The sequence below is a fragment of the Apus apus genome, chromosome 5 (genome assembly GCF_020740795.1).
Source record: "Apus apus isolate bApuApu2 chromosome 5, bApuApu2.pri.cur, whole genome shotgun sequence".
Taxonomy (NCBI): Eukaryota; Metazoa; Chordata; class Aves; order Apodiformes; family Apodidae; genus Apus; species Apus apus.
This window is the reverse complement of record NC_067286.1, coordinates 48,880,236-48,905,839: the sequence shown is the minus strand read 5'-3', so window position 1 is coordinate 48,905,839 and position 25,604 is coordinate 48,880,236. Positions and strand designations below refer to the sequence as shown.

The 25,604-nt window shown below is 40.6% G+C and overlaps 3 protein-coding genes across 9 annotated transcripts in view; 2 read left to right on the top strand and 1 right to left on the bottom strand.

Moving 5' to 3' along the window:
- DGLUCY (D-glutamate cyclase) overlaps window positions 1-10,857 on the bottom strand; it is a 50,696-nt gene extending 39,839 nt beyond the window's left edge. For 3 of the 7 annotated variants that reach the window (XR_007889604.1, XR_007889603.1, XM_051620544.1), the window contains exons 1-2: window positions 8,479-10,239; window positions 6,216-6,265 (exon numbers count right to left, since the gene is read on the bottom strand). Coding sequence is in view for 2 of the 7 variants with exons in the window: in XM_051620544.1 (XP_051476504.1) it covers window positions 6,216-6,265; window positions 8,479-8,527 (99 nt within the window). In the remaining 5 variants the exon portion in view is untranslated. Of the gene's footprint in view, window positions 1-6,215; window positions 6,266-8,478; window positions 10,240-10,757 lie in introns of those variants that run through there. The other 4 variants (XM_051620540.1, XM_051620539.1, XM_051620541.1 and 1 more) reach the window with 4 other exon arrangements.
- A 383-nt stretch (window positions 10,858-11,240) lies between these two features.
- The window catches only part of RPS6KA5 (ribosomal protein S6 kinase A5), a 74,812-nt gene continuing 60,448 nt past the window's right edge, over window positions 11,241-25,604 (top strand). The window contains exons 1-2 of the mRNA XM_051622577.1: window positions 11,241-11,590; window positions 23,347-23,418. Of these exons, the coding sequence (XP_051478537.1) occupies window positions 11,518-11,590; window positions 23,347-23,418 (145 nt within the window). The 5' untranslated portion in view covers window positions 11,241-11,517. The remainder of the gene's footprint in view (window positions 11,591-23,346; window positions 23,419-25,604) is intronic.
- Window positions 11,837-25,604, top strand: part of TTC7B (tetratricopeptide repeat domain 7B) — a 215,422-nt gene continuing 201,654 nt past the window's right edge. The window contains exon 1 of the mRNA XM_051622576.1: window positions 11,837-11,840. The gene's annotated coding sequence lies outside the window, so the exon portion shown is untranslated. The remainder of the gene's footprint in view (window positions 11,841-25,604) is intronic.

Here is a 25,604-nt window from a genome sequence, read left to right as displayed (position 1 = left end):
GGGGCACCTTTTTGTTCTGGGTCTGTATATTGCTCAGCACAAAGGAGTGCCAATCCAGTTGAAAAGCAAAGACTCTTCAACATTACTGCAGTGGGATGTAATCTCTTACCTGCACTGAACACTTGTCCTGTGACTAAAATCATAAGCATATGCTTTCAATTATTATTTGAAACTTCTGCTGAAAATAACCTCAATATCACATCTAAAATAACATTTGGAATTAATTAATTAGATTTATTTTGTAATATATCAGAATATATTTGTGGCTTCTTTGAAACAGTTTATGAATATTGTAGGTAACTTCACTGATGGGATATTTACTGTGTAAATATGTGGATTTAACCAGTAGATGCAAGACAAGCAAATAAACAGGAAAGACATGAGATAAGCCTCTCTGAAGATTAGCAATGACTAGCTAAAGATTAGCAACGCACGTTCTATGAACAGGGAATATTAGGATTATTAATAAGATGGATAGACTTTCTTTAAATGTTTTTTGTTTTATTCTAAACAAGGCTCTGTTTTAAAAAGACTACATAATTTCTATATTTGTCACTTCTGAGAATCTCAAGAGGAATAAAGTTTCCAAAACCAAACAGAACAACTAAATTAATGGGGCCAAAACCAGACTGAATTGTAGCCCAAAGCTTCCACTATGGAAGCGGATGCACTGGGAAGAGACGAGTGATGATGATGCAATTGAGCAGCAACATCTGAAACTCTGATAGTAACATCCTTGACTCTGTAACTGAGGACAAATTACTGTTGCTGCTACTGCTGTAGCAGAAGCAGGGAGTGGGGAGGAAGGCTGCTCTCCTGGGGCATGTGGGTGGGGTGAGAAGGCATTTACTTCAGCAGAGAAAGAGGCAATGGGAAGACTGTTGCCTTAGAGGAGGAACTACTGTATGGTGGGGTTTTTTTTGTGTGTTTTTTTTTGTTTTGTTTTGTTTTGTTTTGTGTGTGTGTGTGTGTGATATTTTAAGTCAGAAAGGGTACACAAAAACCTACAGAAAGCATGGTCCTGATCTGGCTTGAAACACAAGATTAAATTAGGAATTAACACTCTGTTTATCAAAAGCAGGGACTCATTTCTGCCCCTCCAGGCCAGCAGAGGGTTCTTGTCCAACCCCAAATGATTCATAATTCTGTTGCTTTGGTACTTGCTATTCAAAAGCAATTATTTTCTCTTATGTATAAACAAAACCAGTACCTCATGCTTGTCCACTGTCTGCAGTCACATATCTTTCTAAAGAAAAATATTGTCACACAGTGAAACAGTGTAACCAATTTATAATCTAAAGCCTTAGGAAAATAATGGAAAGCATCTCACAACAACTCACTATGACCAAAATGGTGGATTTAGCATAATAAAATCTAGTTGAATAAGAACGTGTTCTTTTGAAGCTGGAGAGGGATGTGGTATTAGTAAATCTTCATTAAATCCAGAAAACACTGGGGGGAGTAAAGGGGTTGAAGTAGCTCAGAGTTAACGGAGTTATTTACAATGTAAATAATCTGCACTGCTGTAACGTTCCCTATCAAAATGTTAACAAGCAGTCACAACAGAAAAGTAACTTTGAATGTGACATGTTGTAAAGCAGAGTATGCCAAACCTCACTCAGGCAAACTTAATAAATGACAGCCACAGAAAAATTGCTTAATGGAACATTTCTTTACATAGAAGTCTAACACTTCAGAGAAAATGCAAATCTTGAGGAATTTACAAATGGAGTGTAAAATGTCCTCTGACCAACTGGGCTTTTGATATCCTCTTGAAACACAGTCAACAGCAAACACTTTACATTAGAAAAGAGGTGTATTGAAACTGAGGATTCTAACATCTAAATAACTTAGGTTTACCCTATAAGCCCTTTACCTAAGAAATATGAAAGAAATGAGGCTCTGCCTGGATTACTGAAAGCTCAAAGAGCTGCTAGTGCCTGATGCATAACCTGTGACTACAGCAAGTAATTTACTGGACATTTTGAAGTAGGGGGAATGAGTGCTTCGCATTCTGGGCTTGCCTAAGAAATAGGGGCAGATCCATACAAGAGCATGGAGGAGATAAAAGGTAATAATTCTTTACTCTCTTTTTTAACTAAATCATTATGGATCATCAGATGAAACTAGCAACTGGCAAAGTAAAAGCAAATAAATGGAGGTCTTTATTAATAAACTGCATAGTTAAACCTCAGAAGTTTCTTACCACAGTTTGTTGTGACACTACACAGCTGCTACTGGCCAGTGCTGGAGCCAGGATGTTGAGCTAGACATAACCTAGTTTGTACCCAGTATCTCAAAAAATCAGTATGGAATTAAAATTTAAGAAAAACAATACTGAAATGACAGAATTGCCGAGTACCAGTGACCAGTTAGCTGCAGTCCTGAGTCAGTTTACAGTGCCAGTGTAAATTATGCAACTTCAGTTAAAATCCCCAGTTTTTAAGACATTGAAAATCTGTAATTTATCATTACAAATACTGGTTTTACTACCTGATTTTTTCACAGCAGTATTTTATATCTGGTGTGTGTTCATGGAATCATGTTTATCTACTGTTTTCATGATTTAAAAAAAATCATTATTTTTTTTTTTTCATTCTTCAAAACTAAGGGCAGTTTTCAAATCTTTCCTCAAAACATTTTCCTGGTACTCTTAAGTTTTTAGTTGTAATGCTGCTTATGTTAAATCATAATCTGCTCTATTATATTACACTATGTTAGGAGGTGCCTTTCAGTCACCTGATCTAGTACTTGAAACTAATGGGAGTTATAGTATTTTTTCTGAGGAGCTCCAAGTTCCTTCCAACCTCCAGGAGATACAACGCCTGAGTCTGGAATGTATTTCTTTTAATTTATCCAACTGTTTCACGATTTTCTCTTCTGTTATTTCAATTCATGGGAGCATCTTTTAAAAGAGTAGGTTCAAAATCAGTAACCACACAACTTTTGTCAAGATAAAGGGAAAAAGGAAAAAAGGAATCTCTGCAATATTGTTCACTTCATTAAATCTTTTTTTTGCTTTATGGTAACAGATGCAGTATCTTTATGTCAGTAAAAAAAAAAAAAAAAGTGGAAATTAACTTCTTGGTTTTCATCCATGCCTTTCCCTCTTCATTTTATGTGGCACTTCTCCTTTATCTCCTTTTTGGTAGGCTCTCTTTAAGAACTACAATGCAGAGCTTTAAGCTCTGCCATTAAATCACTTTTTTTCTCATGTTTTTGCTTCCTTCTTTGGGAGCAGAAAACAGATGGATGGCTTCTGCAGCTATGAGGATGTACTCATGGTCTCCATGCTGAGTTAAAAGTTTTAGTTTCCCCATCTCTAGCTTTCAGATCATCTTGATTAGCTTTGCCTTTATAAAGTCCCCATTCACTAAAGACTGTAAAGTCAATTTTCAAAATAGTGAGAATTCACATGTGAGTCTTCTGAAAATGATTTTGAGTTTAATTACACTGCAGTAAGTATTACTCAGAGGTTTAATGATACCATTATGTAGAACAGCCCTCTGTGTTTCTTCCAACAAATTTGAAAATAATTTCAAAGTATTGTGAGTGACTGAGGTTTAGGGTCCAAAAGTCAATTATTTGTGTTACCTAGGAAATTAATCCTATTTTAAGCAGTTAAGCAGATTAGAAATTGAAATCAACCCTTATTTCTATTTTAATAGATAGTGTTGCTTCCTTTCCCCTCTGGACAGTGTCCATCCATTTTCCTTTTCCTCATCAAAGACTGAGTAAGGTAACAAATATTTTTTCTGTTTCTTTTTTATAGGCATGTAGATTTTTAACAAATAAACTTTAAAAAGTGTTGCCTGGAATAGTAGTTGCAACTCTACTGTAACAGAAGAAAAAATAAATGAATTTTCAGTGAAGAAATGAATACTAACTGAAACAGAACTTAAGCTTAATCAAAGATATAACCCTAGAATCAGTGACACACCTTCACTTACATGAACTCTTTCAAGAAATGATCCATTTCCTGACAGAGTTGTACCACTTCCGTTAAGAGAATTATTAGGCTTGGATGCATAGCATAACTTCTCCTTTCATGGTAAGACATTAAGTGGCTTCAGAGAGAGAAAATGGATGGCCAGAGCAGTTTCATACAAAAGTAATTCAAACAGCAAATTTACCTACCCAATCTACTTTTCTGACAGTTACCAAGCACAAAATGTTCAATTGCAGATTAAAACAAAACAAAACAAAAAGACAGAATAAATGTAAACTAGGCTAGAACTAACACTGTATTGAAATCTCTTACAAAAGCTGTTTCATATCATGATTGCCTTTCACAGAGATCCCTTCCCTAAATTCATGTAGTGGTTTCCAAAATTTGATCCTCTTTTTTCCTTGCTGTGCAAACATTCTCCATGAAGTGATTAAGGGGAACATTTTGTATCATCTAGCTTTCCAACATTTGTACTTTGAAAATAACACCTATTTCTGTAACAATTCAATAACCATAAGCAAAAGCCAGATGCCTCCAACTTTAGATTCATAAAAACTGTATTTTTCATATGTATCTCTCCTTCAGAAAGAAAGTAAATCAAATACCTCAGAACAGTAAAGCAGTGACTCCCTGGAAGCATGCACCTACAGCACTAATTTTTTTTTCTTTCTCTCATTTCCTCTCAGAAGTGAGCATTTCAATTTCACCTCAGCCCTCCAACCAGCTTGGCACACCACCTCTTTTAGAACCAAAAAGGAAATGTTGTGACACTTTTTTCTTAAATGAAGTTCAATAATATCTTTCTATGTGGGTATTTCCCACAACATTTTTCCTCCCTCTATTCACAATTAGCAATGGCAAGTAAATACACATATTTTTGAACAGTTGTGTTGTGGGGTAGAAAAAGGACATCTATCTTTAGCACTCTGTTACTCTATGTTCCCAAACTTGCAGCACATGCTCAGCCCAAACACGTTGGTTGACTGACCTGTCAGGGTGCTTTTACCATATGCATGAATCTGAATGTGCTACTTAAAATACATTTATATTCTGGAGGGAGAGTGGCTCTGTGTTATCCCATAATTTTTTATATTTTTTATGACAAATATTTTTCCTTTCAACACTGGACAGGCAATTTATTGAATGCATATGATACAAATAATATTTTTTTTATTCAGTGTCAGTTAAATTGCACTCAGAGCTGCACGTCTAAAAGCCCAGTTTACACAGCAGGAGTGGATCTTCTTCTCCAAACTATGAAGGAGTCTCTTACAGACTAGTCTGTACTCCCTCTGGGTCTACAGCCCATTATTGTTTCTGTACTTTCTGTACAGAATTTGAGTGCTGGCATCTGAGTATCCATAATTCTGACTGCTGGCATGCTTTTGGGCATGGCTGGGTCCCTAACTAGTACACTTCCAGGCGATGTCCTTGTACAATCTGAGGGCTCAAATGGCTCAGCAACAGTTTGTAATGTGTGTAAATCCAGCAGACAGAATGGAAAAGGCCACCCTGTTTTGAAGGGGAAAGAATTTAGCTGTGTGCATGCAAGTTATGCCATCCTATGCCATGCCACCTGCCCTGACACCTAAAGAAAGAGTCCTAACCCACTTTATTTTCTGCTACAGATGTAGCCTGTATGTTACCACCTACCTGTTATCTACCTTTAGGGCTGACAGAACGCTGTCCTTTTACAAACTATCACAGAGCCATGTAACATTTCAAAGACAAAGATGATGGAGAAAATGAAACCAACCCACTATGCCCAGACCATTTACTGATGGTAGGTCCACACTTAAATCAAGCACATGACCAAGTTTAATCCTCCACTGCTCCACAAGTTCTGTTGAAATCAAAACTTGAGCATAGTCTTGTACTCATGGGCTACTAATAGGAGGTTTAGGATTTCAGTGCCAGCATAGCTTTTTTGTCTGTCAAAAGGTTATGTTTCTTTCCAGGCATTCAGCAAGGCTGCTTTGCTGTTTCTGGGTATGACAAAGAATCCCACTGCAAAAATATTTCAACATTGGAGCTTGTTATGTAAAAAAAAAAACACATTTTTTTTTTTTTTAGTGGAGTCACTGTGTTGCTCAGTTACTTTTTCCAAGGTGCAAGCATCAGCAGGATTCCTCAGTGATAACAATGAACTTTCAGTTAATGCAATTAGTACTTTCCAAGCCCAGTCACAACTTAAGCCTAAATATACAGGGTAATCACTGTGTCTTGTTATATGCACAGTCAGTAACTACCATAATGGATCACTAACCTTGGTTTGATGTTTTAGGGTTATTGACTCATTCTTTGAAGCTGCTTTAGCTGAAATTTAAAAGGAGAAAAGAGATGGTTTCAGCCTGAGGCAAATAAACAGATAAAGTCTGTCAAGCTATGAACATCTGAAATTAAGACTATTAGCAACTACTGGATTCATTGCCAGCTCTACTCATACTGAGTGCTAGCACAGAACAGCGAGGAGTCAGATTGCATTTTCTCTCTTCTGAGGCTGCCAGGGACAGTTAGTCCGAAGTGCAGGCTAGTAGCACTGGATCAAATATGGTACTAGTCTCTCTAAAATGTAATATCTGTGACACAGAATAATCAGAAGTGGTACTCCATGTAAAGAAGAAGTAAAACTGACACTCCCCAATATTTGTACAAAGGAGCCATTAGTTACAAAGATGCAAAAATTTAATTTAGCAAATAATTTAAGAGTTTATTTTACATTTTCACTATTTTCCCTTTTGTCGTATAATATGCTGACAGAATATTTGCTGGAATGGAATCCCTCTGCATAGAGGGATTTCTAAAGTCAAGTGACAAAAGTTAGTGAATCAATTATTTTTCAGTTTGAAAACACCTTCTGTGACCCAGCTTCCTATATTTATAGTCTTGCTATGATACACTGTCATAAAGGCAGTAACTGGATGTATGTTTTCAGTGAAGTTGTGTGAATAACATATGCTACAGGGAGATACCTCAACAGAACACCTGCAGTGCTTCGCAGAAAACACCTTCAAAAGTTTTACCAGGAATACTCTGAAACCCTTAAATAGTACTTTTTAAACTTTTTAAATTTCTGGGAAGAGAACCAAACCCAAAAGTGCCCTAAAACAAAAGTTCTGTAAACAATCCTATAGCAGACAGCTCGTATCAACTTTAAATAGTTAAACTCAATCTCTCTACAGGAATCTGTAGAGATTTGTGTATGTATATATGTACATGCATTTTATATATATGCATCCAAACACACACACCAATATATAATACTGGAATGTGAATAATAGATTAACAGAAGACAGTTTATTCCATTGGTGTTTGATGTACCAGACCCAGACTCTGTGTGAACACAGCTGCTGTATGTGACATGGCATTGCAAATTAGAGTCTTGTTCCACAGTGTCAAAGGACAGCAAGCAACAGCGTTCAGAAGGAACAAGTCAGAAATTACTAAATAAGAAATTGAGAGAACAGTGATTTCTGTGATCTGTCTCAAGGGAATGCGGACAGCTTTAAACATATCAGATTGCTTCCAAAACAGACTTAAGTGAGATAATAGATTCATAGAGTGGTTAAGGTTGGAAAGGACCTTAAAGATCATCAGTTTCCAAACTCCCTGCTAGGAGCAGGGACACCTCACACTAGATCAGGCTGCACAGGCTTCATCCAACCTGGCCTTAAACACCTCCAGGGAGGGGGCATCAACAACCTCCCTAGGCAACCTATTCCAACACCTTACTACCCTCATGGTGAAGAATTTCTTCCTGATGTCTAACCTAAATATATCCTCTTTCAATTTAAAACTATTACCCCTTGTCCTATCACTATCTTCTCTAGTGAAAAGCCCCTCCTCAGCTTTCCTGTAGGCCCTCCAGGTACTGGAATGTCACTATTAGGTCTCCCTGGAGCCTTCCCTTCTCCAGGCTGAACAGCCCCAACTCCCTCAGCCTGTCTTCATAGCAGAGGTACTCCAGCCCTTTGATCATCTTCATGGCCCTTCTCTGGACTCTCTCCCACAGCTCCATGTCTTTCCTGTGCTGAGGGCACCAGAGCTGCACACAGCACTCCAGGTGGAGTCTCGCCATAGAGGGGCAGAATCACCTTCTTGGCCCTGCTGGCCACACTTCTTTTGATGCAGCCCAGGATGAGGTTGGCCCTCTGGGTTCCAGCACACACTGGCTACTCATGTCAAGCTTCTCATCTACTACCATCCCCAAGTCCTTATCCTTGGGGCTGCTCTCTAGCCATTCTACCCTCAGCCTGTATTTGTGCCTGGGGTTGTGCTGACCCAGGTGCAGGACCTTGCACTTGACCTTGCTGAACATCATGAGGTTCGCACTGGCCCACCTCTCCAGCCTCTCAAGATCCCTCTGGATAGCCTCCCTTCCCTCTTGGGTGTCAGTTGCTCCACGCAGCTTGGTATCATCAGCAAACTTGCTGAGGATACACTCAATCCCACTGTCCATGTCTCCAACAAAGATGTTGAATGGCACTGGTCCCAATACTGACCCCTGAGGGACACCACTCATCACTTGCCTGCATTTGGACACTGAACCAATGACCACAACTCTTTGGCTGCGACCATCCAGCCAATCTCTTATCCACTGAGTGGTCCATCTGTCAAATCCATGCCTTGTCAGTTTGGAGACCAGGATGTCATGTGGGACAGAGTCAAACGCCTTGCACAAATCCAGGTAGATGACGTCAGTTGCTCTGCCACCATTCACCATCTCTGTAGCCTTTGTGTAGAAGGCCACCAGATTGGTCAGGCATGACTTGCCCTTAGTGAAGCCATGCTGGCTATTACCAATCACCTCTTTATTTTCCATGTGTCTTAGCAGACTTTCCAGGAGGATCTGGTTCATGATCTTGATGGGCACAGAGGGGAGACTGACCGGCCTGTAGTTCCCCTGGTTTTCCCTTTCTCCCTTTTTAAGAACAGGGGCTGTGTTTCCTTTTTTCCAATCAGAGGGAACCTCACCAGACTGCCATGAACTCTCAAACATGATGGGCAGAGGCTTAGCAACTGCATCTGCCAGCTCCTTCAGGACTCGTGGATGGATGCCACCAGGTCCCACTGACTTGCGCACCTAATTTTATTTACATTCATATAAATGCTAATACAGGTTTCCACAGGTTGCATAAAGCTGAATTATGTCACAGAAATTTTGCCTTAAAGGAATTCTTAAAGGGAAAATTGGGGGAAATAACCATGAAGTGTCACGTTTGCAGATTTGAGGGCACTGATGAGTAGCAGGAGTTTGTACCTCACTCATCAGGGCTGCCAGGTGGAGGAAATACTTAACTGTCACCACACATACACGGACTAGGGAAAGCATGTGCCTACACTGCATGCATCTGTGACCAGGTATAAAACAATGGGAGGTCCACAGGTAGCAGGGAGAGAATTATCTATTTTTCCTGTAGGAAGCTCACAGCTATGAACCCGCTAGTAGTGAGGGTCAGGAAAAGGATGTGAAAGCTACTGTGTGAAAGGGGAGAAGGTCTGATCCACCTTTGAAATAGGTTTCTAATTAGGGCATATTTCCACCCCCTTTAAATTAGCAAGCATTCAGGTAACTTAAGGGTGAACCTGGTGTTTAAGATTGTCAGGGATCAGCAAGAACAGGATTATTTCCGAAGGGTAAGGCGAGCTGGGAGACAAAACTGGGAGGGCAGAGACCCTGCCATCCAGGATGTGCTCTTACAGCACCAAAGCAGCACAGACCTGAAGACAGAGATCACATTCAGCCAAGAATTCAGATCATAAGCAGTATCAGGATGAAGAGAGAGGTCCAAGGTGAAGCCAGGAGCAAAATCCAGTCATGTTTAGGACCAGGCCCAGCAACCACCAAGGCAGAGCCATAGCAATGAAACTAGGCTGAGTTCAAGTCAGTCCACAGGTTGAGACCAAGATCAGGAATTGCTATAGCACAGACACAGCTGAACAGGAAAGCTGGTCTAATATGATTTAAAATACATCTTCCCTAAAAACGAAATCAAACCCTGCTGTCAGCAGTGTGTCCCACGCAGCTACAGGACCAAATGGAAATGCCCAAGCTGCACCATGTGCTCTGGCAACACGGGTGTCCCGCCCCAGCACCTTCTCCCACTCGCTCCACACAAGCACACCCCGAGCCGGCTTAACTAACCAATCTCTTTCTTTCGTGACCTTTCCGCGATCACACAGATTGTTTTATCTTCCAGTAAATTCAGCCTCTGCAACCTGCCAAGACAACGGCTCTACCCGCTCCCCTGCGGCCTGGCCGGGACGTGCCACGCTCCTCCCGGCCGCGGCTAAAGGCAAAGGTCCGGTCAGGCGCGACCCGGGGCTCCCCTCTCCCCGCAGCCCCCTCCGCCCGGGGGCACCGCTACCCGCGATCCCCCTCTGCGGGGCCCCGGAGCCCGCCTGACCCGAGCGCGGAGCACGGCCGCGGCGCTGTCACCCGGCGCTGAGCGCGGGCCTGGAGGCGGACGTAGCGGCGTGCCGCCCTGACCGGCAGCTCCCCAGCTGCTCCGGCCCCAGGAGGCGGCCGGGCCGGGCCGGGCCGGGCCGCTGTGGGCTCGCAGACACGGCCCGCGCGGCGAGGCGGAGGTTCAGCGGCGGGCAGGGCCCCGCGGGCAGCCTCCCCCCGGAGTCCGTGTGCCGCTCCTCCCTGACCCGGCGCGTCCCTCGGCGAGGGGACACCCTACGGCCCCATCCCGCCGCCCGAGCCCCGCCGGGCCGAGCCCTGCCCGCCGCCTCCCTGCCGCCAGCGGGGGAGCCCAGGGCCGCTTGCCCCCCACCCCCAAGGAGGACGGAAGGGGCCCGCAACCTGCAGCAGGAGGCCGCTCCCTCAGATGATTGCCAGCCGCAGCGCTCAACCAGCGCCTTCCCTGGTCTCCAGGCAACGCGGCGCCCGCCCCCGGCCGGGCCGGGCCGCGCGAGAGGCGGGCGGGAATGTTTACAAACAAGCCCCGGGAGCGCCGGGGGGCGGGGCCAGCGCCGGGGGGCGGGGCCAGCGGCTGGCGCAGCCGCGGGGCCAATGAGGGGGCGCGCCGCGCGGCGGAAGGAGCACGTCGCGCGGGCTCTGCCCAACAGCCGCGGGGCTTCGCGCGCCCGCGCGGCCAATGAGCGCTCGGCGGGGGGGGGGCAGGGAGGGGGCGCGAGCGCCTGAGCAGGAGCCGCTCCTGAGGGCGCCCCCTCCTCCCGCCTGGCGCAGGCGGCCCGGCCCGGCCCGGCTCGGCTCGGCTCCCTGCCGTGGGGCGGGGAGGGCGGCCGGAGCAAGGGGGAGGGGAGCCGCAAGGACATGGGCTGGCTCTGAGGGCCGGGGGAGGGAAGCCGCCGTGCGTGTGCCTCCCTGTATTTTAATAACTGTTTGTTGTTGGGCGGTGTGGTTGGTGCGTTTCCCCCCGCCCCCCGTTTATCCCCAAGGCGGAGGGGAGGAGAGCTGCCCCCGGCGCGCCTGCATGGCTCCCGCTCCCCGGGGCGCCCCGGGAGCATAGGATCCGCCTCCGGCCAGGTGACGTGCCCCCGCCTCCGCTCACACGCGCGCGGGGAGCGGTAGGGGCGGGGGAGCGCCCGCCTGTGCGAACATGGAGGGACCCTCGGGCCCGGCGGAGGAAGGGGAGCTGCCGCTCCTCACCGTCAAGCACGAGCTGAGGAACGGTGAGCGGGGCGGGCCCGGGGGGCCCGGCGGAGCGGGGGGGGGGGGGGGCGCTGAGGGGCGGGCGGGGGCGGCGGGGGGGCCCGGGCAGCGGGGAGTGGGGAACGAGTGCTGGGGAGCACGGCTCAGGAGAGTTGTTCGGGAGCAGCAGGGCGATTTCGGAGAGGGGAAAAAGGAGGATAAGGTGAAAGAAATGGGCAGGAGTGTGTGAAATGAGGGTGTGGGGAGATTCCCTTTTATTTCTGGAGAGAAGTATTTCGGTTGGACTTCTGCTGCGTATTTGGCTCACTGTCCCACTTCCCCCGTCGTATTTGACGGCTTTGAAGGAGATAGGGGACTGGAGATAACGTTTAGCCGTTTTTAATTTTTATTGTTTTTAACTCAAATTCAGTATTTTACACTTATGCTCTGTCAGTATTGAAATGGGGGGGACGGTCTGACAGTGAAATGATGTTTTGTGTGACAGCTTTTCTCTGACCACTGTGAAATGCCGGAATGGTGGGGTGGGGAATAAGCCAACATGTAACCGCAGAGCTATGGTTTTTTTCTATACGAATCTTCTTGTGGCTCAGGAGTTACTTGAAGACCCTCCGGAGAAGTAGTTCAACACGTGAAATACATACTACTTTTTAAGATACAGCAGAAATTATCTGTCGTAGGTTGTTGGGTAAAATCTTTATTTGTTTTAATAGGGACTCTGTGCTTCGCGGAAGTTTGCAAGCAACTTGAGTACTGGAGTAAATCGGGATTTTACTGTCCCTTTAGATGTGCTTTTGAAACATAAGCAAGATGCATATTCTCTGTGTTTATTAGAAGGTGCTATTAACCCATGTTCTTTGTTTCTTTTCTCTCATCTTCTTTCTTCACGATTAAGTAAAAGTATATTATGCTGTTAATTGCGAAAGTTTGAGAGACTCGTCCCCTGGGTTAATGTAATTGACGTTCCCTAATGGGCCGATGGGTGGGAAAGGCAGGTGATGGTGCTGGGTCTCCGGTCTGGTCTAGCCTTCTGTCCCCCCACGTCACTCGAGTCTAGGGGCTCAGTGGAGGTGCCCCAGCGGAACGTAGCTCTCACTGCAGCTTTAAAAAAAAAAAAAAAAAAAAAAAAAAAGACTCTTCCTGATAGCTACGCAGAAACCAAAGGGACTGTAGTTTCCTTCTTTCAAGCAGCGAAAGAGCTGGTGGAAAACATAATTGTGTTGTTGGGTGTTGCTAGATTTCAGTGTGCAGGAGAAAAAGGGGCAAGGGGAAAGGAAGTAGAACACATTTATTTAGTATATTTTTACTTAGCTGTGTCTAGATTTCTTTTATAAAAGTTGAGACAGCACATATCCCTGTTGCATAGCTATTTAAAGATTTAAGGAATAAACACATTCACATAAACTAGACAAATCGGTCTAGTATAGCTTAATAAGCATTTTTTGTTTTGATGCTGATCTTGGAGCTTTATAGATTCAGGAAATACCAATACTTGCTTTCAATTTAAACATTCTCAAACTTGTGTCTTTTTAAGCTTTGGCAATTCAGCTTACTAGGAATCAGTTGCTTCTCCCCTTCTAAATTTCATCTCCTTATTAAGTATTTTGAAAACTCTGCTTTCGGAAAAATGCTTTCAGCAATGGCTTGTCAATTTCTGGAGCATTAGGGTGGAGGAGGGAGCTGCTTTTGTACTCCTGAGAGACTCCTACTTCTGAAGGTGTCAATAGTATCATCCCCATGCAAGACATAGCAAGGTGCTGTTTCAGAACTTGTCTCTACACAATGCACACAGATGCAGATAATTTGAGGAGAAAAACTGCTGTCAGCTTCTCTTGATAGAGAAATATATAAATCTGTAGGATACTTTGGGTATTTTTCTTATGTTTTTATTTATACTGGGTCGGGCTCTGCGGATGCCTAGCTGCTGGCTAGTGTCAACCCACCACAGTTTGTGTGCGGCACAGTTATTTGCTTTTGCTTCATTTTGGGAAAGAGGGTGTGGGGTTATGCAAAAATTAGAAATGGAGCCAAAGGATTTTTGTTGTTCCTAAATACTGAGGTTGTATACCATGAATATCCTTTTAATGTGCAATTTGTTTAGATTCCAAGTGTTCCCCTCCTCTCTGTTCTTTCTTTGATGTTGTTAGCTCTGTGACTAATTGTATGATTTAGAATTACATATTGAAAGTAGCTGTCAGTTGGCAGATGAAAAAGAGGTCAGTCTCTACAGTGCTTTGAAAGAATGTACTGTTGTGGTAGAAATAGTGTCTTCTTTGAGAAGGGAGTGTCTCATTTTCATATTGTGGAAGTTGTTGCTTGAACCTTTAAGTACAAAGAATGTTATATTCAAATGAACTAAATGCAGGTGAACCCATAGTTATACTTTGCATTTGCAATTACTTGGGTCTTGGAATTACTCTAAAATATTGAACAAGTTAGAGACAAGTGTTGATTGTGGTCGAGTGAATAAGTGAACATTCTGTAAAATTTGAATTCAAGGTGAAACGAGTATCTTCAAGAAAAAAACAGATGATTGTTGTTACCTTCAAGCAAGTATTGCGGCGTATGAAAATGCACAGTTAGAGCACATGCAGTGCTATTTCTACACAGCTCCCAGCTGATTGTTAACCCTGTCATACCCTGGTTTGACTTCTTTTAAACTTTGACTTTGAAATTACAGTGCTGGCTTTGATATGGAGTATCAACTTTAATTTTTGCTCTATATCCCATATTCTTAGAGCCCTGAAACTCCTCAGTTGCATGACCAAAAATCAATTGCTGAAAAAAAATCACTTCATAGGCATATAGATTGGATCTGTGATAGAGAAGGAACTGTGGTGCCTAACACTTGAGTGCCTCTGTGAGATGCCATGTGATTTGCTGTGTTACAAATGCTGGGCTCTGCTCTGCGTGTGTATATATATATATTTTACTTTAATAATTCAAAGTTATACATATTTTAATCATGCAAGGAATCAGAATGTCCCCTTACTGCTGGGCAAGGTGTAGGCCTGCGTATGATTCAATGATTGTTCCTACAGTTGGTTATGTTGCAGATGGGGCACAGCAGTGACTTTTATAACACATTTTGGTAAATAATGATTTTCTCCTAATATCTTTAGTAACTTTTTCTTTTTATTTTTTTTGTTCTCCTGTCACACAAATGATTTCTTCCTCGATAGAAACTTCATGATTCAGCAACTTCAGAATATTCACTGTCTTACTTTTCTCACTTTGGGAAGGAAATTAGTTTTTGGGGAAAGTGGGATCACCTTCTCTTTTCACAAAGCAGAAAAAATATGCTAAAGATAAAATAGTAGGAAGTGTCTCTGACTGTCACTGAAGCTCTCCAGTGAAAATCAAAACCCAAAATTTCTGCAGCATTGGTTTTTGGAATCTGGTAAAGGCAAAGGTTTTATTTTTTAAAGGCTAACCTCACAAAGTAACTTCTAAGCTTTTCGGAGATCTAAAAAATTATGTATTATTTACAGTGAAAAAAGAATATTGTTGCCTCTTCACATTTTCTTTTTCCTGATAGTGCTGTGAAACTGAATGATGACAAATGTAAAAGCCTATTAGAGAAAAAAAAACGTGGTAGGGAAGGATGCGTGCAAAAGACTTGTGATGTAGGAAGCTAAGAAGGATGTAGAACTGTTAACAGCAATATTGCCCCCACCCACATTCTGTTGACTTCTGTTATAGCTCTTGTTTTTGGGAAAAAATAAAAAAAGGATCAAGGATCCTGAATCTTCAGTGTATGTGGCTAGGTAGGATGTTGCCCATCTTGCTGCATGCATGTGCACTCCCTGCTTTGCCCAGTGAGAGGCAGAGATTAGCAAAATTGGGATCTGGAAGGGTATTTGTGATACACTCCGTGAATGTATGGGTGATAGGCAGTACAGATGTTGTTTGTTCTTTTCCTTCTGGGAAGTCTGTTTTGAGGAGGATACTGGATTCATTTGAATGCTGTCACAAACTTTGGGCTAAAGAATTTGCTTTATCTCGAGGTTTGTCTGTCTGTAACACGTGACATGCAAAAAGGCATGTGTAGCCCAGAAGTCAACATGGCAATGGGCTGCGGGGCTCCAAAGACACAAAAACCTGGAACTGTACTTGAGTTGAATAGTCTAACTTACAATTCAGTACAAAACTATAAAACACAAAAATACATGGACTATTTTAAAGTTTTAATATTGCAAGTTTTTAGTTATCCCTTCTTGAATGAGAATTTTGAGTGGGTTTATTTGTAAACTGCAAGGTTCATATTACCTTGTAAGGCGTTGTGATAATTTCTATGGCTAAAAAGCATGATGAATCATGCATTTGGGTATTCAACCTTTATTATGGAGCTCTATCTGGCACCTCTACAGTAGTCTATTAAATATTTTTAAAAGGAAATGTTCTTAGAAAGTTTAGCAAAATTTTTTAATTATCTTTTCTGTAAGACAGGCTTTTCATTTGTCTGTATGTACTAATTTTGTAAACTGTTTAGTTCTCAGGAGATAGTAGATGAATATTACAAAGCTTTTCTCTTTTGTGCACTAAAATGTGTTCTCATATTGTTCTGAGAAGTATAAAGAGTGTTTTAAGAGAATAAGTTTAAGAATCATCCTTAATCAAAACTTGAATCTTTGTATTCTACACTTTACAGAAGCAATACTTTTAAAAAATGTTTTGTAGCTTAGGAATGTATTGCTTTTTATCATCGAATAGCTTTGATTATGATAAGCTTTGATTATGACTGTTTTTTTAATTTTCTTTTTTCATTTTTTCCCATGCTTTGGAATTTAACAAACCTGTCTCGAATTATCCGTAAAAGGGCCTGGTGCCTTTTGCTCTTTTTGCTCTCATTGATTCAGTGATATTCTATAAAATGTCTAATATAATGTAGAACTAGTAGTCACAGTCTTCATTGTCAGCCTGCTGTTTAGCTTTGTTCCAGTGTATTCTAAATATGATGTTTGAAAAGCTCATGCTGGATTCCACAAAAGAGTTAGGAAATTTATATACCACTTCAATGCATGTTAAAAGGTTTTTCAGGAAGGGGTTCAGAAAACACTTTCCAAAGTTGCTTTAGCTAATGAGAAGGCCTGGGAATCTGAGGGTGTGATTTGCAGCTAAATTCTTAATGTAAAAGTTTTTGTTTGATCCCCTTCATTGCTTGGCATAATTTTATATGTTTTGTAAACCTTTTTTTCCTCTTTTTTAAGCCATTATACAATCCTACTGATGAGGTGTAAGGTCTCCAATGTTTTCTTTGCTTCTGACTCTTCCCATAGATAAGCAGATGACCTGGTTCATGAAGGACTTGCGTTATACACACTCACTGTATTTGTTTTTGTGTTTTGTTTTGCAATCTGTTGTGACTGGTTCCTATTCTCTCTCTTTTTTTTTAATCTGTATATGTTTTATGCTGGCTTTGACAAGTGGTTATAAAAGCTTTACTTGAGAGAGGGTGATTCTGAAGATAATTCTTATGTTTCCCGGTTAATGTCTGCATAAGCTAATATGTAAATACCTTCCATCACAATTTAAATTGTCAGTTGCTTTTCTTGATGAATCTACATTCTGTTACTTTTGAGTGTTCAAAGTGCCTGTGTTTGAATAAAGTGTATTGTTTTTGAAGTGCTGTACTGATTTCTGATTACTGAGAAAACCAAAGTTAATTCATACCTTATACTTAGATATAATTTCATTTGAAAAGGTATGCACAGGCTTCAGATATCTGTTATTTTGATCTAACTGTTTGAACTCTGTTCAGTATTAGATTATCTATAACAACTTTATTCATTAGCATCTTGCCTAATTACATTTTGAGTTTCTTTGACTATTATGTGATGTATAGTGTTACTGCACATTAAGCTTCTAGCTAACCATGGAGGTACTTCTAGGTTGAGTCTTGGTGACCTCATAGTGATTCATATCCCAGTAATGACAAACCTTATAGCAAAATCATCTCTGTAATAGCAAAAGGGCTACTGCTGATGAATACACATGGATCTTATCAAGAGCATTTTCCAATCAGACTATTGGGGACCCGGATCATTAATCTCAAACATCCACACTTTTATCTTTATTTCAACTTCTCATGTACAAATGATAACTTTGGTGAGATAGTCTTCCACAGCTCCAGTCTGTTTTCATAATGGTAATGATTATTTCCTGTCATGTTCCACACAGCCTTTCATGCATCTAAATTTCCACTTACTGTACTCCACTTAGCTATAACTTCAGAGGTCTTTGTCACCTTTGGCTGTCCAAAGTTTTGGCTTCCAGGCCTTCTATAAAGGGATGAGCAACTTTGCAAGATCTAGACATTTTTTTCAGTTCATATGGTCTTGTCCTTAATTCTGTCTCTTCTATTATTATAGAGAATGAACAGCTGTCACTCTAGTTATCTTAGTTGTGATTCTAGAGTTCAGAGTAACATGAATTGCATTTTCTCTTCCGTGATGTGAGTTCAGAACTGTGCATATGGTTTGTTGGTTTTTTTTTTCTCTAATTTCTTCTCTAGCCTAAGAAAAATGCATTTAGTCCTTGAGATGGTATGCTTTTAAAATTCTGTTTTAAGTTTATAAGATAGTTCCCTGTCTTGATTAAATGGTGCTCATATTGAGTAACCTGACAATTACTAGTTTGTGATGGTCTGTCAGATTTCAAGGACTGTGGAATACTTTTCACTTCCCTTCACAGATATTTCTCAGTTGCTGTACAATGTTACAAAAGAAGAGTAATTTTTATATATAGCAGAAAAACAGTTAACATCCCAGATGAATTTTCTTCAGTGTCTAAGAAGCAATAGTTGTGTATTTTCTGTTATGCCGTCGCTTTGTGTTTTGCTTTTGTTTTTCCAGAAAGGAATGTGCTAGTTTTGGTTATTTTCAAGGAAAAACACTCACTCTTCGCTCTCAGTGAAGGATAATATCAAGTTCCTATAACTTGGAAAACAGCATCTGTTCTTTGTTCCTGTAACTTAAAAAAGTAGATCTGTTAGGTGGGTGGCAATGGACCGTTCTCTAAAGTAACAGGTTAGAATCAAGTTGATTAATTGACCAGGCATTTGACACCTAATAGTTTGAAATATTAGTGTCTTCTCTCCTGTTTTCCTTCTTGGTTTCTGTATTCTGCTTTAAATTGTCTGAGGTTCATTGTTCTGCTTAATAAAACAGCAGAGCTGGTCTCACGTTGTAAAGATTAGCAAGCTTTCAGGCAGAGTTCGTATTTGAAGCTTGCTTGATCTAATCTAGTTAGTAAAGGACTCTCTAGTTTCTTTGCCCATCTGCTTTAAAACCTATATGCAATGGAGTCCAGAAACAAGGAGCCAGCACATTTTAGCTTGAAAACAACCACTGTTGAAATATTGTTTCTTAAGATCATAAAAGTAGAAATACAGCAAACAGTAATTTGTGCAGTACCAGCTTAAACAGTTATTAGTTCACACTTGGTCATCTCAGAGTTGTAGTGCAGGTGACTGCCGGGTCTCTTATGTCATCTGGAGATCTTTCATCAAGCAGAAATACTTTGCTCTGGTTCCTACACTTAAACAGGCTCTAAACAGGCTTTCCTAATTTCAGGGGTCTGAGAACAACAATGTGTTGGCCTGATTTTCGTGTCCTTGCATGTGGAGATTTGTCTTTGCAGTGGCAATATTTTTACATCTTTGCTTGCTTTTTCCTGTCAGAGGTGATAATTGTGACCAGTACCACTCTTTCCTCTTTATTTTTATGGGTGCCATGATGTTTTGGCTTTTCTCTTTAGTCTTTGTTTTTGGATTGATCTGTTGTATTTAGCTGTTGCCCTTAGCTGCATGCTCTCCTCCTTACCATTACTAGTTCAATACTGATTACTGTGGACTATAGTAGAAAATCAGAAAATGCCAGCTTTTCCTAATTGTGCACCTAAGCAGCTAGCTTGTCTCCTAGAAGATCCTGTCAACTTCTTTTTTTCAGGATGTGCTGCCATCCTTTATCCTGCTGTGTCATGTATAGCTTTAGGTAATTCGTGGAGAAACTCTAATCCTGTTGACTTGGGCAGTACTTTCTTCCTGTCCAAGCTTAGTTCTCTTCCTTGGTACTCTTCAGTTGATGTATCAACCAGACTTGAAGAAAAAGGCCATGGAGAAGTAAATTTTTCTGTTTCCAAAACTGCTTTCCTTTTGCTTGATTTGTAAATTAAGAGCTTTCCCAAAGCTGCTGTTTTGAAAGATGTGCTTGAACACACTGAAATGTGGTACTATTTGCTAGAATAGTAACACTTGTTAGATGCTTGAGTGTACATTGTGTTGCACTAATGACAGATATGTTGGCTTCACGCAGGTTGCACAGGCAGTTGTTGTGTCAGGTTCTGATACCAGTCCTAGCATGGTGATGTCTGGTGAGATGGGAGAATCCTTCCACTGTTCTGTCTCTGGTAGCAGCAGTATTCTCTAAAGCCTCTCAAATTTGGAGCAGTTGTCGTGTAATTGAGGAAAGTGTTCCTTGTGAAAGGTCCTCCAGCAGTGGTCATTTAGGTTCCTTGGAGTGGCTGGTGAACAGAATGACTGATTTTGGGGGGGACAAAGAACTGCTCTAACAGTGTCATTGGAAAGAATGTGGCTCAGACACAAGCTCTTCAGCTTGCTTTTCCTGGCTATATGACTTCAGAGATCAACTGAGTGCAGCAACTGAGGATGTTGGAGCAAGCCATTGCCAGCTGTGGCAACACTGGTGGAAGCACTTTCTGGGAGCTGCTAATCTTTTCCTGCAGCTTTACAGATTTGTTGTTTTTATTTTTATAGTTTATTTATTTTTTTAATAAGGATAATTCTACTTCATGCTTTATAGGGAGTAATTCTGAGAGAGTTTGTATGTCTTAAGTGTCCTGTCATACTTCTGTATATGCAGCACCTTTTAGCCATCCCACTAGATCAGATAATTTTTTTTCTCAGTACAATGTGAAAAAAAACCCTGAGGTGGGACTTACTTGGTGGTGATTATATGTTTATTTGTGGTGTGGTTTTCCCCTTTCACTATGAAAATAATATTACAATAACCTTCAAAATTTTTTTTTTTTTTTAGGATAAGACAATTAAACATCCTAAATGGAAGTAAAAATGGGATTAAGTGAATAGTGCAACATTATAGCTCACATTGAAATAAGTACATAATAATTCAAACTAGGTAACTCAGCTTTTTACTATGTGACCTCATGAAAGTGGGAAAGGTTTTACTGATGTTACTGAATGTGTAATACAAGTTAAATTGAGTTTATGGTACAGTTTAGATTAATGTATGGCTTTATCTCTCTTCAGGACTATAGCCAGCACTACAAATCTCCAGCATGTTATTGGAGATGCAGCATTTCTGTGTTCCCATCTCTGTCTTTCTATTCAGTTTCAAGAATATGGCAGGGTTAGGTGACGGTTTTGCTTTCTAGAACAGAGTGTAATTGAAAAGCTTTCTGCTGACAGCTCTTAAAGGATGTGAGATGGTAAAACCTTTGTGGAGTACTCCACAATGGAAGATCCAAATTAGTGTATTTCTCAGTGAAACATTTCTTCCCATTGAGTTTAGCATTTAACTGGTATCCAGGGAAGTTCTATGTCCTGAATCTCTTCAGTGATATCCACTTCTTCATTAAAACTGTGGACACTCTGACCATAGTCTCTTTAGGGTAGTCCCTGACTCTGGCTCTCCCTAGCAGGAAATACACTGTTCTGAAACTGTGTTGAGTAGCATTCTCAGTACTTGTTAAGAAGAGTAGTATGTAATACTAAGTTGCCTCAGACTGCTTTCTGACTGTGAGATGACGTACTGTAATTATATAGACACTAACTCGTTCTAGATTTGCCTTACCTGCTGTTACTCCTTTCTTGGCACATGACTGCGTCTTCTTCCTGCTGACTTCAGCAATGACTGTGATGTAGCACTAGCAACAGTGTTTGTTGTGCTTGCACTGAAAATACTACAGTAAGCTTCAGTTCAAATTGTGGTGCATATTGTCTCATTGATTTGTTAACGGTGTGTTACTGTCTTGCCTAGTACACATTTTTAAAATGGAACTGATCACAAAACTGATATTTCTTTAACAATAATTTCACTGTGCTGTGTGTTTTGTTTTTTAACGTGTAGCATTAGGGTAGGTTGTAGATTGCCTAAGATTTGCAGGCATAACTGGCATGTACTTCTGTTTGCACAGGAAAAATACTGAAAGTTGTCTTAGACTTTATAATCTACCAGTAATTTCAGTGATGTCTCTGCACTTATTTCAAATTTGATTAGTCCCTTGTAAAAATGAATGATAAGAATTGAAAGCAATATTTTAGATGAAATTTCATCAGTGTCTTGCATGAGAACACTAATGTTGTCCTATCCCAACTAGATGCATTTTGTGTATCCGTAGATTGCTAGGATTGTTGGAATAAGTAATGATTTTGCTTTTTCATTTATTTAATGTTTGGATTTTTATACACTTGTTCCTCCTCTGCAGAGAAATGTCTTTATGAAGATTTTTTTTCTATTTGAATTGTTGAGTTACTGCAGTTCTATGAATGGAGATTAACTATTCATTTTGATAACTAATTCAGAAAGAACACTCTCTTGATAAAGTTTCTTAGAAATACCGAACCAAACAAGGATTTCTGTTGAATGCAGTGAGTTAATTTCAGAATCTCCTATCAAAGAGCTATCAAAGAGTTTTCCTCTTTTGATTAAGAGATTTTTGTTCTTGAAATCTGTAGTGCTGCTACTGAACGCTTTCCTAAGCATTTTTTTACTAGCCTTTAAACATACAGTTTGGCTTGAAGTTGCTCTTTGAGAGGCATTCTTTAGCAGCTATGCTGGCTTATGCAGCTTCTGCTGCTTGATGCTGCACCCTTAGTTGTGCTATTGAAACTGTTCATGCAGGTGCTCCTTAAAGTGGATCAGGGAACTGACCTTGGTTAAGAACAGTTAAACTTGGTAACTTTTTTGCCTTACTGGTTTTAGCAGGGTTCATTTCAGCTTTGCTGAATGGCCTGCAGTCATATTGATGTGAATGGATGGATAATATTATGATAGGAATGAAAGAAGGAAAAAAATGGAAACTGCTTAAGGCTTTCTATTAGCAGCTTATAAAAGAAAAAAACCCAGACCAACAGCAAACTAACTCACAACAATTCCTTTGTTAAACAAGGCTCTTCACTTCCGCAACGGCCCTCAAAGTAATAGATTTGTATAAATGTAGAACCCCCTTCTCCCAAAATCCCCAACAAATGAACTGACTTTAGCAGCTTAGATATTTCCAGACTTACTGGCTCTGTAGACTCAGTCTTCCCTACTTGGTAGTGGTGAAGGGTCTTTATAGGTTTAGTAATCCATGTTAAATGCTTGATAGGAGCTCTGCTTGTATCACCCCAAGCACCTAATAATCCAAGAACATGAGAGTATTCACAGTGCTAGGGCTAAGGGGTGACCTGATTGCTGTCTAACTGTGTGATTAGAGATTACAGACAAGGCAGAACTAGACTTCTTTTAGTGGTGCCCAGTGATAGGATGAAAGAAGGTATATACAAGCTAGACTGGTTTCAATTATTATTCTATGTTTTTTACACCTTCAGGAACACAGGTGGCAGCAAGAAAATTGCTCTCCCTTGTTTTTCCAGTTAAAATAATACAGTTTGCAACTTACATGTCCTTTTAGCACTACCTATTTCATTCTTATGCTAACTTGTTTTTACTGAATCTGTAGGAGTAAGTCATAATCATGTTTCAGTGTACTATGTTTCTGATATGGTATTTTGTTTGTTTTTTTTTCCCTTCAGCAAATTTGACAGGCCATGCAGAGAAAGTTGGCATTGAAAACTTTGAACTCCTAAAAGTCCTTGGAACAGGGGGTAAGATGCACTGTTTTTCTCAGCTGAATGTTGGAAGTGTTGCTCTTAAGTATGATTTGTTTTCTAGCTGAAGTTTTGGTAATTAGAACGTTCTTTAGGAAGAGATATCACTTCTGTATTGCATAGCATAATTTTCTTCACCTTTTTTCCTCACAAATATAGGGCAAAATTGGTGGTCATTCCTTGTAACTTATAGAACTTTTGAAGATGCACTTTAAAAGGAAAAAGGAGAAAAAAAATACTTGGGTTTTGTGGCAATTTTATACAGTTTGTGGAAAAATTTGATTTAAGTTAAGCCATGATCTTGATAATGGAAAAAAGCACTAATTTTAGTACATTATTGAATAGGATGCTCTGCTCTTTATGTTTTAGAGTGCTTATTGGCTCTACTAGTCTTTTTCCATCCTATTCAAATCTTAGTAATTTTTAAAATGGAAAGTGTTCGCTGTCATATTATGGATTTCAGCACAACGTTGAAGACTTGTAGGATGTTGTAGGATTGGTGACTACAACCAGCAAAAAAGCTTTGTTTCCCCTTTGTTAAAGGGGCACACACAGAGACATGTACACAGACCAGAAGTGTTCTTTCTGTTATTTTGCATTTTTGTGTTTGATATTAACATCAGGTGAAGTGTTGAGTAGATTGAGATAATCATGAAAGTGGACTATCATTAAGGTCCGTAAAGGTTAAGTTAGTTATGCTACTAAATTTTGGCTGTTATTAGCCATTAATGTCTAGCAGTGAGGCTATAATTGCACAAGCTGCTACATCACTTAAAAGAGCAAAGTTTTTTTTAGATGTCACACAGATTCTATCATGAATTCATTAGGCTATTCAATCACCTGAGAGTATATTTTCCTGGTTTTGAAGTAAGTATTTTTTTATTTGAATTTACCAGGCTTCAGTACTCAACCCTTGCAGTTAAATTTCAGTAGTTGGTGGTAGAGGCAAGGAAGGTTTAATATTCATAGATATGTTGCATATTTATAAGTAGAAGTAGCTATGCTGTTCTGAAGTGGTCAGTGTTGGTCTGAGTGGGTTTGACAAAAATGAAATTGCTTATAATTATGCATTTATGTGAGGATGTATTTCTCTACTGCTGCTGGAAACATTAGCTGGAATTTTAATTATACACATGTATGTGTGTGTGCATATGAAAACCAGTCCCATACCTGATTTGTTTTCCTTTTTCCTTACCACTGCCATTAGTCTGAGATCACCTTACTATTGAAACTATTGCATTTGGAATACAAAGTTATGATGGCTTCATAAGTGACAGTCTTGAAGTTCAGACTTGTAGTAGCCTGACCTCCTTCTACTGTCTTTACGCAGTACCTCTGAAATACCTGTTTTGCTGCTGTTAAACTGTTGTCTGTCAGTCATTGCTACTTTCCTTGTCCTCCTTTCATGAACAGATCAGCCGCATTTCTCTTGGTCTGTGATGCTCTTAGTCATAGCAGATAGTCCTTAGACTCATAGTGCCAAGCTGTTCTATTCTCTCAGGTTTACAGGGTAATATTTGAGTGACTGCTTTTTCTAAAAGGACTACTTCAGTGGGTTGACAGTGGGGTTGTGTATGTATGAAGAAAAGGAGCTGAGGTAGGATGCCTGTCTTCATCCTGCTCTAGTAGTCACCCTGCTCCAGAAACATCTGTCTTAGTAGGCTTCAAACTATTTCAAGAACTGACTAAAAGATTACTGCAAACTTTAGGAATACAAGGACACATTCAGTATCCTGGAATGGCATTCATAGGAAGAGTATTTTTTTTTTTTTTTCCCCTGAGGAAATGGTAGTTGCACTTCTTAAATCTGTTGCTTTAATCCTAGCCTAAGATTTTTGCTTTGGAAACCTAGATCATCAGGACAGTCAAGAGCTTTGTTCAGTCTTAAGTGTATCACAGCTAAGACTAATGCACTAGGTGTGCCGGAGGTTGTTGCTCACCGATTACTGGAGAGCATTAAATGCAAATTACCTGATCAGAATGAAGCAAGTTCTGCTTGCTTTTGGGGAAGTGACAATCTGTGAATTGTCAGAGTTTTCAGTAACATGGAATCACTGAAAACAGGACTGGAATGGACTCAAAGAGGTCCAGTAATTGCTTGGCCCAAGATGCAGTCAGTTATGTCTATGTCATCCGTCACAATGATTTGTTCTTTAAAGTCTCTAGTAGTCAAGATTCTGTAA